Source organism: Xyrauchen texanus, chromosome 1 (genome assembly GCF_025860055.1).
Source record: "Xyrauchen texanus isolate HMW12.3.18 chromosome 1, RBS_HiC_50CHRs, whole genome shotgun sequence".
Lineage (NCBI taxonomy): Eukaryota > Metazoa > Chordata > Actinopteri > Cypriniformes > Catostomidae > Xyrauchen > Xyrauchen texanus.
Window position 1 is genome coordinate 26,525,995 of NC_068276.1, and position 16,747 is coordinate 26,542,741.

The following is a 16,747-nucleotide window of genomic DNA, read 5'->3' on the forward strand; positions in this document are numbered from 1 at the left end:
TTAATTTTAGAGATGTTCGCCTCTGAGAATCCTCTTAACGAGCCAACGCCCACGCCTGCCATGGCCAACGAGCCAACGCCCAAGCATGCCATGGCTAACGAGCCAACGCCCACGCCTGCCACGGCCAACGAGCTGGAAGTCTCGTCCGTCCCAGAGCCAGCGTTGCCAACTTCGAACATCCGCAGGAGGAAGAAAAGAAGACTTCTGCTCCCCAGGCTCTGCCCCCAGAGCCTTCCACGGCCAACGAGCTGGAAGTCTCGTCCGTCCCAGAGCCAGCGTTGCCAGCCTCGTCCGTCCCAGAGCCAGCATTGCCAGCCTCGTCCGTCCCAGAGCCAGCATTGCCAGCCTCGACCATTCGGAAGAAAAGAAGAAAGGCTTCTGCTGCCCAGGCTCCATCTCCAGAGCCTTCCACGGCTCCATCTCCAGAGCCTTCCACGGCTCCACCCCCAGAGCCTTCCACGGCTCTGCCTTCCACGGCTCCGCCCCAGAGCCTTCCACAGCTCTGCCTTCCACGGCTCCACCCCCAGAACCTTCCACGGCTCCGCCACAAGAACCTTCCATGGCTCTGCCTTCCACGGCTCCAACCCCAGAGCCTTCCACGGCTCCGCCCACTTCCCCAGTGACTATTCCTCCCTCTCCCCCAGAAACTATTCCTCACGTGGCTCCGCCCACTCCCCAAGAGATTATTTTGTCCTGTGGTTTCCTCCCAGATCCCCTGACCCAGTCCCCGTCCTGTGGCCGCCTCCCAGGCCCCCTGACCAACTCCCTGTCCTACGGCCACCTCCCAGGCCTCCTGACCCTGGCTGTCTGCCAGATATGCTCTGGTCGCCTTGGTCTCCTGGCCGTCTGCATGATTAGCTCTGGTCTCCTTGGTCTCCTGGCCGCCCGTCTGGTCTGCTCTGGTCCCCTTGGTCTCCCGGATCTGCCCTGGTCACCTGGCCGTCTCCCGGATCTGCCTTGGTCTCCCGGCCGTCTCTCGGATCTGCCCTGGCCTCCTGGCCGTCCCCCAGATCTGCTCTGGGTCCCTTGGTCTCCTGGCCGCCCGCCTGATCTGCTCCCTGACCTTGCCATGTTCGTCTGGAATCCGCTCCTTAAAGCGGAGCTCTATCATATTCCCTGTTGTCTTTTGTTTTTGTACTTTTATGATGAAATTCTTGTTTAGTTTCTGTTTCCTTTTAGTTTTGTAGTCCTTTGTAGTTGTATTCCTTGATTGGTTCTCCCTGATTATTTATAATTCCCTGATTGTTTCCCCAGGTGTTCCTCATTCCCTTGTTTGTTCCCTTGTGTATTTATGCCCTTGGTTTCCCTGTTTCCTGTGTCAGTTCTTGCATGTTTAGCTTTCATGTTCTGTGCTTGGTTCCCAGTGTTTTGCTTTTCCTTTTGCTCCGGGTTAACTTGTTTGTTTTTCAGTTTAATAAAGCTGTGTTTAGATTCTTATTCCTTGCCTGCCTCGTCATACTTATTAATTCCCCTAAAGTCAACAAATATAACACCTACACCTCGGGGAGCAGCTAACTGCTCAGAAGTTTAAGGACTGGCTGGCCCAGCCGTAGTCTCCAATCTATTGTTCTCCTCCAAATATAAGGTCCACGTTCGGGGGTGTCCCTCCAAAGAGGACACCGCGGAGACCACACCCGGCCCAGAGAGGGGGGGAATTCTAAGTGGAATACAACACACGGTCTTACCGGGTCAGAGCGGAAGCACGTCGTGCGGTGTGGCACCATGGTAGGTCCTACCCAAGGAGGGGAGGAATTACTACACACACGGTGGCCAAGGATAGAGGGCCCTCTGCCCAAGAAAGACGTGGTTACCAGCGGGGAAACCATTTTGCGGAATATACATCACACGGGGTTACCTAAGGTGACAACCAGCACACGTGAAGCACTTACCTCAGTACGGGGGCCTAAGTGACACACTTACTGGGGTGGCAGTGAGCCTCTCCGAAGACTCGTCGGCCAGTTGGCCTCCTGGTTTCACACTTTTTTGTGAATGCCGCTTGGAATAGAGCAAACGTCTTCACCTCAATTGAGGGGAAAGGCGCTATGTGCAAGCAGTACACCCAGCCAGCTGACCTGAACTTACCTGTTTGTGTCACCTGATAACACACAGGACGAAACTGGCTCCACCCTGAGGTTATAAAACCTTGCAAAGTTATTAGGTGTTAACCAGCCCACAGCTCTACAGATGTCTTCTAGAGAGGCTCCACTGGACAACGCCCAAGAAGCCGCAACACCCCTGGTAGAGTGGGCTCGTAGGCCAGCAGGGGGCAGCACGTGCTGGGCATGGTATGCCATGGTGATGGCGTCGATAACCCAGTGAGCAATCCTCTGTTTGGAGACAACGCTTCCTTTCTGCCGGAAGTGAGCGCACTGGAACTGGGCAGGTGCCTAGCGAACTGAATTGCGTAGCCAAGGCATACAGTCCCGATCTGGTATCATGGGGGATTGGGGAAAGAAAGGAAGCTGCTCGGAGCTTCTAAAGCTCTGAGTGCGATCCAAGTAGATGCGAAGAGCATGCACCGGACACAGCAACGCTAAGGCTGGGTCTGCCTCCTCCTGGGGCAGCGCTTGCAGGTTCACCACGGGGTCCTGGGAACATTGGGCACATAGCCCGGTCGGGGTCTCAGGATGACGTGAGAGTAAACCGGACCGAACTACAGGCACGGTTTGCTGACAGAGTATGACTGTAGGTCCCCTACCCTCGTGAGGCCCCGAAGGACCACGGAGAGCTCTCAGGAACCCGAGGATCAAGTAATACTTCCCCGAATACTTACCTTCTACTGCATCTTGATGTGCCGATGTAGCGGCTACACACATTCAAGGTGTCCCCCTGCGGCAGCAACACTGGCTCTGCCACAGCCCGCCCCAGTAGGCTGGCCACGACGTCGAGCCACCCGCAGAAAGCAAACGCCACCCATCTTATGGCCGGTCACCAAGAACCCAAGAAGGCTTCAAAGTGTTCCCCGAGATGGGCAGCCCAGGAAGTTGGTAAGAGCACCACTCCTTCCCCCAGGGCCGCGGTACCCACATTCTAAGAAAAGAGCCTCACAGTCGGTGTCCCCGGCTGTCATTATTACAACCACCGGGCACCGTGTCTCTCTCGGGTACCAGGTATGGTACCTCGGAGGCGGGCCTCCTGCCCCTGCGCGCCCAGCTGTGGAAAAATGCGCCCCTGATGTGATGACCTCCACGCGTTACAAGGATGAAAATCTTCCTCCCCCGTACCAGGCTGTTCTGGTAGCGGTCACAAGGAGCCAGGTAAATGCTTTGATGTCTCTAGACTCAGCACAGCCACAAGTGGCACTTCAGGCTCCACCCCATCAAGAGGCACTCTATATACATATATATAAATATATATACGTGTGTATATAAGAAGCTCTGCTCAGCTGTCAAAGCACCCAGGGGTGTTTACTCAGCACAACCGTTGTGTGTGAGGTGGAGAACCTCTGTAATGCGCCGTAGATCCAACATCCTTTCAGAGAGCGAGATGAATGGAACCGCAGGAGGAATTCAGCTCTGTGAATACGTCCGCTTGGCTCCGAAGAAGAAATCTGAGTGTGTGTTTGCAAGCGACACTCCTTTTATACCCGTATGTCTGGGGGAGTGGCATGCAAATCCCACACGCCAATTCTTATTGGCCTTTTCTCAAAGATCAGAGATGTCTGGGCTCCCAAGGGTGACCCCTAGTGTCAACTCATCCACACAACGTCGAGTGAGTGACAGATAGGGAACTACAATAATCAAGTAATATTTCAGTGATTTTTCATCTTTGTTTACTTGATCTAATAATATTTTATACAGTGAAATGTTTCTGGAAATACCCCCATTTGTTATGCATATGATAATACAGTATGATAACATGTTTCATGATATACTGAAAATCAAAAAATATAACAGTCATATGAATTTCTTTGAATTTCATTCCATTTTAATTCTACTTAAATTAAAATTCTTCATCCTTTTTTCTACCTCAATCCAAATTCAGGGATTGAATTGAAGTTGAATTGGCATTCCTCATTTAATTCAGAATGGTGCACAACCCTGCTGCAAACGTAACAGTTCAATCAGTGAGAGAGTGTAAAAAGTGGGTATCATTTGCTGGCCTTGAACAAAACAAGGCAAATCTTGAAGATTAACCCCTCAAAAGTTCCAGGTTTTGATAATTAATGGGAAGGGTAGAGGTCATGCTATGACACTCATCTCAAGAGTCTTAGCAAGGGGACAGATATGTTTCTCTGAGGCATGCAGAGTTAATCACACTCTGAATAAGGGCCTCTAGATTAATCTAATTAATAAAAGTCATGGTCTGTCCCTGCATATCTAATACTTTAAGCTAACGATGTCATAAATCCACGCTGCTAATATGGCAGGTGGAGAGGGAGTCGTAGGGGGAGGTGTGTATCTACTACAATGCGTTTGTTTGGGTGTGTGGATAATGGAGAGATAGCAGAATGTGTTTATGTGTGTACTTAAGAAAGCCTAGGTCATCAATGTCTGGATATGAATACACAAACTAATCTAGAGTCATTCATTCTGTGATACCTAATGATATTGCTCACAACACACATTTGGAGCAGAGTCCTTTTATGGCTCACAGACTAGAGATAGACCGATAATCGGTTTGACCAATCATTTTTACCACTATTTATGCTTTTTCACTTAATCATTTATCGGTTCTTTAATCTGGGGTTTACCATTAAAGTGGGATAGTAACACTTTCTATGAAGCCCATATTTATAATGCATTGTAAAGTCATTTTAATGCAATTATAATGTCTCATATACACCTTATAATATGTTATAACTTAAATAATTGTAACTAGTTATAATACATAGAAATACAACCTATACTCAAAGAGTATAGTGCATTATAACAGAATCAGTGTCATTTTATCCTCAGAAGTTGTAATGTAACACACACACACACACACACACACACACACACACACACACACACATTTATTAGGTATTGTAAGTACTATCATGCAAAAGCAGTATAGTTAAGACAGTCAAAAATCTTTATGATATGATCGGATACCATTAAGTTGTCTTGGCATGCTTTAATTGAATTTACAAAAGCAATGTCTTCTTATAAACAGCCATGACATAACCTTGCAACATACAATACATTACAAGATTTATGCAATGCAAGTTTACATAATGGAAGTTATATACACATATTTCTTTGAGAGATACTGTCAAGTTTTAATCCTGTAGCTTTGTGTTTTTCTTAATGGCTCAAAATATACCTAGAATTTTTTCGATGCATTTGTATAAAACTTACATTATAAGTCTTATAACATTAATACAAATAAATTCTGGAAGTTTGTAAGATGACAATGCTTTTGATGTTGTGCACAAAAATAGTTTTGTATATCAGTTCTCCAATGGTTAGTGATACATGATTAAGTTGTAATACAGAAATAAAACAAGAATTACACTTTTATGTGGTTATGCATATCGGCTGATGGACACTTAAACACAAAAAGAATCATAATCACATCGGCTATTAAAAAACAATATCGGTCCATCTCTATCTATCCCTATATTTTGTTATATAAAATTATATAATATTCAGGACAATAAAGACTGAATATCAACAAACTGTTATAGTTATAATCAGTGATGTCTGAACAAGATTAGCAATTCAGATTTACAAGATTTACTGGCTCTGACAATCACACTAAATTGACATCAAAATAAGTGTCTAGCTAAGACAACCCCATAATTAGAGTGGTCCATTTTACAAAATGTTCTAATAAATCAGAAATCTGTTATCTGAATAAATGTTTTATTGCACAACCACATTAGATTTGAATAGCTCATTTAATATGAAAGTGTGAGTTAAAGGTCTGCTACCCTGAATCCTCTAAATTATAATAGCTCCTCCCAGAGTTTTCTGAAAGATATTACCATGCACTTAATGTAAAAAATAAAATAAAAATACAAATCCTTGTCTTTCATTCTTTTTTGCTAGCATCTTTACTACTCCAGTCACTGTGAGAACTTGGCAGTCCTATACTGCAGATGTTGTTAAACTTTTCCGGTTATGTGTCTCATTTTTAAGTCACTTTGTATAAAAGCATCTGCTAAATTACTATATGTAAATGTGTTATTGAGGGTGCTATTGCCTCAGACTTGCCTCCTTAATATGGGTCTGTGATCTGAGCATCACAATGCAGGCAACACCCTAAACATTGCTCATCACATAAAGGGACAGGACACCTAAGAATTCTCTCAACATTTACTCACATTTACATTTACATTTATGCATTTGGCAGACGCTTTTATCCAAAGCGACTTACAGTGCACTTATTACAGGGACAATCCCCCCGGAGCAACCTGGAGTTAAGTGCCTTGCTCAAGGACACAATGGTGGTGGCTGTGGGGCTTGAACCAATGTCCTTCTGATTACCAGTTTACCAGTTATGTGCTTAGACCACTAAACCACCACCACTCACCCTCATGTCATCCCACATGAGATTGGAGAGGCAGCGTGAACTGATTCCACTCATGGACTTGCAATAGAGCGACCGGAATTAAACAATTATAGTGAAAAGGACTTAAATATTATTTCTCACCCAAAGTGATCTTATCACTTTAGAAGACATTCATATAACCACTGGGGTCATATGGATTACTTCAACCTGGTCTCATAGTGAAAACGGGACTCTATATACATTTTTGCAAACTTGTTATATGTTTTTTTGTTTTTTGTTTTTAGATTAGGGAGGCATGTTTTAATTTTCTTTTTCTAAAATTCACCTCAAAACCGTGTCTGAATACGACACAATTTTACTTGCTTTTGTCGCTCACAGCTGGACATTTCACTGGAAAACTTCAGCCAAAGGGGATATACAGTACATACATTTTTCATTGCAAAAATGTTGTCATGTTCACGTACATTTCAGGAGACCAGGCTGGATTACTTTTACTATGACTGTCTGTGCTTTTTGGAGCTCTAAAATGCTGATCACATTCACCTGCATTGTATGATTATGAGATATTCTTATAAAAATTATAATTTGGGTTCTGCAACAGAAATAAAGTTTTAATGGAAAGTGCATTTGTATTTATGCATACAATTTATCAGCCTAATTGTATCTCGTGTTGACTTGCTTTAATCTTTAAACCTGGGAAAGTTCAGCATTTGAACAACATCAAGCTATCTTTCCATTTGTATAACATCAGTACACTTAAAAAAGTGCTTTCTAAAAAGAAGTGCATTTGTTAAATTAAACAAAGTGAATGTAAATGTAAATATCAATTTATATCAATAGTATTCCTTTTTCTAATTATTGTAATTTTTTTTTCATACATTTGAAATTATGCCTGCAATCAACATACCTCTTAAAGTCTGATTAGCCATCATGCATTTTATTGCCAATTTAATTAATAACTACAAAATATAGGCAGAGGGTAAACAAGTGTGGCAATATCCCAGAAAGGTTGAGTTTATTTTTTCTTACACCAACCAATAGATTTGCTTCAGAAGACATTAATTGATCGACTGGTTGTGTGGATTACTTTTATGCTGCCTTTTGGACCGTCAAATAGCCAGCAGCCTGATGGCACCTGTTTACATGAATTGCATGGACAAACTGAGCTGAAATCTGCTTATAAAAATATTTTGCTCGGTTCTGCTGAAGAAGGAAAGTCACACACATCTGGGATGGCTTAAAGGTAAGTACATGATGAGGATTTTCCTTTTTGGGTAACCCTTTAAAATGAATTGGTGTCCTTGGACCTCTGTGTAATTGTATTACATAAGAGCAATCAAAAGCAATTCTATATTTCAATATCACATATTGAGTGTATTTTAATTAAAATATATCAGCACTAAATAAAAAAATGGACAATTGAAAAAACTCATGGGAACAATTGCCATGTCAGCAAAATGAACAAAGTGTTATAAAGCGACAAAATGACCTTTGTGATTGATGCACACTTGCCAATTGATCACATGTATCTCTAACCTTGAGACATTAAACACTTAGTAAATAACAGAATCTAAAAAGCATGAAAATTCTGTGCTGGCAGATACATGTCGTCATCAGAGGGCTGTTTGTACAGGCCAGTGTCATCTATCTGACACAGATGCATTACAGACTCTGCAGGACACTCCATTAGACTAAAAATCATTCATCACTGCATACAGCAGCAACCTGCTCCAAGTCTTACCCTGTGCTGTAGTGGTCAAGGGTTAACTGCAGCATCTACACACACACACACACACACCAGGTTCAGGTATACACAATTTAAGATTACAATTTTTTGTCTTCACATTAAAGTTTTAAAAATGCCTAAAACTATCTATGTTATTAGTTTTGCTACTAAAACATTGATTTAAATTATTGCAGCCTACGCTTTTTTTTCTTTCTTTTTTTTACATGTCTTTATTCAATTTTATGTCTTTCTTTATGAGGTCTTCAACATAGGTTTCTCAAACTGTTTAATTGTGCCAAGTAAAAAACGACTCAACAAGTTGGACTTTAAAGTTCATCCTCCTTTTAAAGACTGACTCCTTTCCCTTGAAACAAACACACTGACTTCACCTTGAAACAAACAATGTCAAATGAGTAAGAGAACACCATATACTTGTTTTTTTTTTTTTACATATGGTACAACATATTCCTCCTTTATTCTTCTCCTTTAATTATGTTCTGAGTTTAAAGTCCCTTAAAACCTCTCTGTGGTTAATTAATAAAGTAATACAATAAATACATTGTATTTCAATTTAATACATTTTATTTTTACCAGTTAAAAGTCACCAAATGCATTAATTCTAAAATTCATGATACAAAATAGTTATACTATTCACAAACTTTCGCTCTGCATTAAATGTCCATAGGTAATAAATGTAGGGACAAACATTGAAGGAATGCGCAGGATTTATAACGCAATTGCTGTAATTTGTGCACGTTTGCAATTGAGCTGCAATCTCTTCAAAATCATGATATTAATGACGTGATAAGAGTAGCTCAGAAGTCTCACCGTTTTTGTTTCATTTCATTTAAAAGAGTTAAAAGATTATTTTGGGGTAGCCTGTTGTCTTCTGCTTTTATTTCTGATTGTGTACGTTCATGAAGAACAGACTTTTAAGGTGGTCATTCTCGTGTCATGACCTCTTTCTTTGAATGTCCCGCGCTTTCACCGGCAGTCGTGAACATTAAACTTATTTCTCAATCAATCTCACTTTGTTTCATTCAAACTCATTCTGATGATGAATACATCCGATCCTTGAAATAGGCACAAAAACATGATCTTACATGTATCGCACATGTGATCCCATAGATGTGCTTGATCTGGATTGCACAGCAGTCTGCAGGGGATCAGGCTGCGTGTGGTCCAGCTTTACACAACGAGTGACTCAAAAGAACACAAGCACGCACATATACACACATTTGGATAAACTAACTCTTGATTTATATATTTTCTTATTTTAACCCAAATATTTTCAAAATAATTGTAATGTGTCTTTTCAGTTAAGAAAAACTGAACAGTTTAATATATATATATATATATATATATATATATATATATATATATATATATATATATATATATATATAAAATTTAAAAAGTAGCCTATAAATTATGGTTTTCTTAAGTTTGCGTAAAAGCACGTGGGGTTCAAAGTATTATTTTTTCCACATTAATTTTACACGTGTCTGGTACAAATATGTGGACTTGTTTCATGAACAGCAATCTACCTCGAAAAAAGGAAAGTGAAATGTTGAGGGGCATATTGTAACAAGACCATCATGACATCTTAAAATCCCCCTCTAATAACTATATCTGATCTAATTAAAATAAATAGAAGATAAACAAAAATATTACGTCAATAAAATACATTTATTAATTTGTCATTTACAATACGATTGAAATTTGACAATGACTACACAATAGTATACAGCCACAGTATAATTGCATTAAGGTGAATTATGTAAATTAAATATCTGATAGCATGGAATTGCATAATTGTTTTTTGTAATTGGGGCACATTGTAACGCAGTTACATCAGCGCAACTGGGATTTAAACTTGGCTGGTCGCTTCTGCTGGGTAGATAAGAATGAAAAGAATATGTAAGATGCTTGTAAAGAGATTGGAGATTAAAAAAAAGATACAAAAAGTCATTTTAAAAATAGACTAAAAATAAAGATGAAAATTAACTTTCGTGTGAATTATTACTTTTGCTACTTTAAAATGAACTTCTGGCGATATCTTCCAACCTTTTTTCTATTCTGCCAAATGTATTTCTCTACACAGTGTTGCTATGGCAACAAGTAAACACACGAAGTTTCGTCTTACCAGTGTGTGAGGAAACATTTAAACCACGTGTGTTACAACTAGCCCCCGTTAGTTTGTGTCCCGCTGCTGGTGGTGCAAGAATAATCAGTAACACCGTCCCACAGCCTTCCTATAAATGGATATTTAAAAGATTAGAATTTAAAGAACTAAATTTAAGAACACATAAAGGCTCCCTCGTGAGTTCATTTTCACTACATGACTGCCAGTCATTCTGCAGAGTAGGCCTATGTTGACAAACTCCACGTGCACAGTTTTATTTTGATTTATTTATTCAGTTTAGATTTACAGGGACAGTGCACATCAATAAACATTTCTGTATATGTGCCAGTTTAGCTACAGCTCATTTTCAACTGTCCCATGGGCAGGTCATCCAAAAAGATAAAAATTGAGGACAAATATTACAATAATAAAACTGATTACAATCCTTAAAATTCAAGTGAAAATAAACATTATAAAACAGTATGATATACAGTATATACACTTAAATATATTTAAATCAAAATTGACAATTGTGGAGTATGATCACACTGTTGATTTTCTTTTAACCACAATTTTAAAGTGCATATGAATGATCAGGGTTGGGAGGGTTACTTCTGAATTGTATTCCACTACAGATTACAGAATACATGCTGTAAAATGTCATTTGTAAAATATTACATTAGATTACTCGAGGTCAGTTTTTACAGGAAAACAATAAAATAATTATTACCAAGAAGATGATTTTTTGCCCTAATATCAAAGGTCGTACTAGAAAAAAAACAGATATTATGATCAAGTGAATTTTTCTTGATTAAAAATATGACTGTGTCTGGTAGCATGTGCATGTAATATGGCTAGAAAAAGCATTTTATCTTAATTTAAATCTGACAATTTATACAAGGTTTATTTCTATTTCTTCTGCTCCAAACTTACTTCAAATGTACTTCTCTGTCTGCTCCTATGAATGTAACACATCATAAGAAAGTGTTTCACTGCTGTTCAAATGCACTTTGGATCACATCATTTATATGTATAAATGTTTTCCATCTGAAAGGACTAAATATTAAATGAAACAAATGATAATAAAATACAAAAGTAATCTCTTCAGTAATCAAAATACTTTTTGAATGTAACTGTATTCTAATTAACAATGATATAAATTGTAACTGTAGTGGAATACAGTTACATATATTTAATATTTTAAATACGTAATCCTGTTACTTGTATTCCATTACTCCCCAACGTAAATGAGTGAGTGATATGTTTTACAGGTCCTGATATGAATAGGCAAAATATTCCATGTCTGACTTGCTCGGACAGCAAAACTTGACTGACCAAAAGCTGAACGTCACATGGGTACTTCACAGTTCCCTCTAGCAATCTAGTAGATCTGCCTGTTATTTTGTATTTAATAAACTCTGTTGTATAGTTGAAATATCCCAGCTCAGATTTTGATTTTGGATTGATTGACAGATGATATATATTTGGCTTCATGTCTAAAACTTTGAGAGCCTGATGATATAATAGTTGAAAGGTTTGAGAGTTTCATGCAATCCAGCTAGTTACACAATATGTCAAATGTGGAATGATCAATGCATTAAAATATAATCTTGCTGCTATTTTGGTCAAACATCATCTAATATATTGAAAATGATCAATGAAACTTTACTGTGTTTATAACTATCTTAACATATATTTTGAGGTTAGAATACATAGTGATTCCAAGATACTGATACTGATTTCATTTCCAATGAAATGAGAGACTATTTTCAACTTTTCTCCCATGATATAACCATCTGTTACACAATCAATAGCCAGGTGCCATGCCATCATCTCACATGCGCTCTATTTCTAATTTCTAATTTGATTGGTTCAAGCAAGTGGTCGCGTGAAAAGGGTGTAAAAGAAAACTGTTTTGAAGACAGTGCGTGCGCCCCTCCTTTGAGGAAGACTGTCATGTGACAGCACGGAGGACTTTGAAGAGACAGATATAGGGGGGACAGACTTCACTCATTGCACACACTCAGAACTCTGAGATCATGGATACAGACACTATGAGAAGACTTTGATACTAAGCCGAAGTGTATATATACCTATAACGCGCAAGCAAGAATGAAACGGACTGCACAACTTTAATACAAGAATGGAAATTAAGTGACTGTCAATTATTCTGCATGACTCCACTTCTTATGTGCGCTTTTCAACAAACAGTTTTTTAAAAGGTATCCATCATTGACTCTCTGAAATAAAGATAAATACAGTTGGGAAAATGCCTCGTCCTGGAAGAAACACGTACAGCGACCAGAAGCCACCATATTCTTATATTTCTCTGACCGCTATGGCCATTCAGAGTGGCCCAGAGAAGATGCTCCCGCTCAGTGACATTTACAAGTTCATCATGGACAGGTTTCCTTATTATCGGGAAAACACGCAGCGATGGCAGAACTCCCTGCGCCACAACCTCTCCTTCAACGACTGCTTCATCAAGATCCCGCGGAGACCGGACCAGCCGGGGAAAGGCAGCTTCTGGGCTCTCCATCCCAGCTGCGGTGACATGTTTGAAAACGGGAGCTTCTTGAGGCGCCGAAAGAGATTCAAAGTCATGATCACAACCGAGCACCTGCAAAAACCCTCAGACGCCGCGCACTACCTCCAGCAACAAGCAAAACTCAGACTGACTGCTATGGGGACACATCTACCTCAAATGACCGGGTACAACTTAAGCGTGTCTCAACCATCTACCTTCAAACACCCATTTGCCATTGAAAATATAATCGCAAGAGATTACAAAATGCCAGGAAGTCTTGCCTTCTCCACCATGCAGTCCATGTCAACGGGTTATCCGATGCACAACCAACTGGCCACAGCTTGGCCCCACATGTATAGCAGTAATGTGATGGACACGATACCCAGCGCTGAATATACCACCTATGGAGTACCACTCAAATCATTAAGTTTACCGGCGATCCCTGTCCCAATCAAACCCGCTCCAGCATTGGTTCCGTCCATCCCGAGGCTCCCTGCGCACCTTCCAGCTTTTCTCTCGGGCTCCCCACAGTCCTTGAGCCCAACGTCTCCACAGACAGCGACCAGCAGCCCCGCCATACCGAGCCCGACCTCACTGCTCTATTCGGTCGCCGTTCACTGTCAAGAGGTCACTTAAAACGACCAGAAAAGAGGGAGTTCTTACTTTCCTTACGCATGAACACTGTTCAGTGGCAACGACAATTAAGCCGGCAAGACAATAAAACAGACATTTGTCTCCATTAGGCTACAGATGAACATTGCAAAGATCTGAGACCGTCAACATTGAAATGAAGAAGCTCTAATGGTGACTTGTTTCAAATATCTCATTTAGTAAAGCACTACGGCAAAATAAGGTGGACAGAATTAGCTACATCATGAATTTAGGCAAGCTGATATGATTAAAGTTCAAGAATAATCGAGTCAAATCAAATGCACAACGGGCAACGAAAGTAAAAATGTGTGAACATGCGTAAAAAGTTTTTGTTCGATGGATTTTGGGACAGTAGCTATGGCTAAGGTTCACGATAAGCCTATACCTAGAGTTACAATAAGTTATTTATCATTGTAAATAATTTGATTTCATATGATTCTGGGGTATGTTTGACCTACTTGGGCTCAATAAAGGCAAGGTACGGAAGAGGACAAATGAGGATTGCATGTAAGCACAGACGCTGCGGCGTTTCCACGCGCCAGACACATAACAAATGCACTTTTGACGTTATAGATCACGCGAGAGATATTGTTCTGTGAACAATTCTCAGGCTAATTTATCCTGATATTATAAAATCTGTATGTTTTCTGGATAATGATGACATGCTCTGTTGTATTTGTCACTATTGCATGCTGCTTTTCACGCATAATGAACTATATCATGAACCCATCAAGCCTCATTAAAATACCAACATTCACAGCTAAAATTTGTCCTTCAATTTTTGTTTATTTTGTCATATGCAGTAGCCTAGATATTGCATGGGTTGTTTTCTGAAATTATTGTAATTAATATCAATTGCTGGTGTTGCTGTATAGAAGCAGCTTCCTGTTGTTTTCAGTATCATGTTAAGTGGAAATTATACCAATGATACGAATAATAGGCTTAATAATAATGCACGATAGAAGCACATTTTATAAACTGAGATAGAACGCAAAAAAAAACACAATTCTGAGGTAATGCAACCTTCGGCTGGTCTAATTACTTCTGTTAAAATTGAGCTGTGAAAGTGAGCACTGGGCAGAAAACACAATGCTTTGATTTGCACAAATTTAGTCAAATCGGCATGACATTTATGGAATGAAAGAAAAACTGCATTGGTCTATATTTATTAAGTGAAATCAAGTCCGAATCGATGTTCATTGGTCATTTAAGTAATTGATGTGCAATGAGCCGAAAGGGAAACGATGACAATAGCTGATTTTGCCTTTTTTCCGTATTTCTTCAATCGGTCGAAGACTAGTCGCGGGACTCTTTCGATCTTTAACATTTTTAACTTTTTAGAACTGAAAAGTAGGCTACCTGCATCCCTGCAACCGACTTGCGTTTTAATAAACATCTACACTATATTATAACACATAACACAACACTCGTGACTGTCTATATAATGTTTGTGATGCCCTACAAGGTGACTCTGCTAGGGCTGTGTGAACTTGAGAGTTTTCACTTAGGTTTCATACTTCATTATCCACTGAAAGGAATACATTTTTAACGGTGGTTTATAAGTGTTCACATACATTTACAGTCTGCTGTATAAATGCATATAAACCAAAACATGTGAACAGATCTTTGGGCACTTACTATATGCCACACTTTTTTCAGTTTGACTATATATATATATATAAATAATTTTATAGGTGTCCCTTAATTGTTTTAATTATCTGATTCACAAAGGTTTTTATTTATCCAACTTTAAAGTGGTTACTTATTGGAAACTTAATAATACAATTCTTCAAATTAAGGTATATGCTTTAGTTTAATAAATAATTAAATGTAATGTGTTAACCTGTAGTTGTTACCTTGAGGATTTATTACTACATTAAAATTACCAATTAAAATGACTTTTGTTGGTGTAACCTATTAAAAAATCATATTTTTGAATTGAATAAAACTAGTTAATTCAGATGTTTCCACACAAAGCACATTTGTTAGTTTAGCTAACATAACTGTTTTTTTTTACCGTGCAATAGCAATATAGCACAAGATGCATGTGATTTTTATTTCCATCATTTTATAATGCCAGATATTTACAAGAACAACTGCAAATCATTAAAATTTTATTTTTGTGTTAAAAGAGAACATAATTTATACTGAGTTTATCTTTGATTTGACTCTCACTTTAAATTTCAAACATTTCAATTAATGATCATTTTGTGCACACTTGTGTCAAACATTCCTGACACTAATTTTAGGTTGACATTAGCTAATTATTTAAAAAATCAAGTGGATAAAGCCACTCTGTGCATGACTTATATATAATGACATACAGTAAATATGATACGAGTAAAATAGCAAAATTAAAACTGCCCTGAAAACTTGAATTCTTGACTGACACCTTACTTTGTTTGCTCCAACTAAATAACAATTTAGTAAAATACATTTTGGTAAACTATTGATTTGAGGACACAGTCTCTTTGCTTTGCAGTTTGATCAAACACATCAGATTATTGAGAAAGATAAACGTTAGTTTTTGTAGTTTAGCATCTCATCCAAATTCACAAAGATCCGTTTTAATTAAAATAATTGATTAGAATTGGAAAATATCACAGGTAATTAGCATATATAATTTATCTGTTTCTTAATGCATGTGGGCAGTCAGTGGCCTGAATAATGAGCCAGCATTAACCTGGGCAGCAGGAGATGAAACTGACAGAGACCTGTTCTTTATAATCACACTGGAGGAAAACTAAAGTCATCAAGCTAGAAATCAACTCACAGAACTTATTTGGAGGGAGGTTTTGCCCACAGTAAGCTAAATAGCCTTATTTATTTCTCTCCGAATGCAACATTATTAAATTTGGGTGTGCATATTTATGAGCAAAAATACCTGAACAGGCACAGGCAAGTAATGGCAAAGATATTTATATTGCCATAAATCAACAAGCTGGAGCCTGGAGAGTGAAAACACACACACACACACACACACACACACACACACACACACACACACACACACACACACACACACAGAGACACACAGAGACACACACACACACACTTTGTATGAATCTTAAAAGACATATATAACCAAAATGACAGATACCACCTTAAAAATGAACAAAAGTGCAACCTCTTTAAAAGCTTAAATGTGGTAACCTCTAAATAAACAGATTTTATTACATTTAAAATAAATATTGTTTAAATTTACAGTACCAACCTGACTACATTAGATTACATTAATTGCAGTCAATTTTAAGATTAAGATCAAATAGAAAAAAATCCT

At 39.1% G+C, this 16,747-nt stretch overlaps 1 protein-coding gene across 1 annotated transcript; it reads left to right on the forward strand.

The window, feature by feature from the left end:
* Positions 1 to 12,558: 12,558 nt before the first annotated feature.
* LOC127621160 (forkhead box protein B1-like) lies at positions 12,559 to 13,452 on the forward strand. Its single transcript, XM_052094691.1, has one exon. It carries the CDS (start codon positions 12,559 to 12,561, stop codon positions 13,450 to 13,452), a length of 894 nt encoding a protein of 297 aa, XP_051950651.1.
* The last annotated feature ends 3,295 nt before the right edge of the window (positions 13,453 to 16,747 follow it).

Bases quoted from the DNA above. Each gene is read 5' to 3' on its own strand.
- LOC127621160 (XM_052094691.1), top strand. From the start codon at position 12,559: ATGCCTCGTCCTGGAAGAAACACGTACAGCGACCAGAAGCCACCATAT.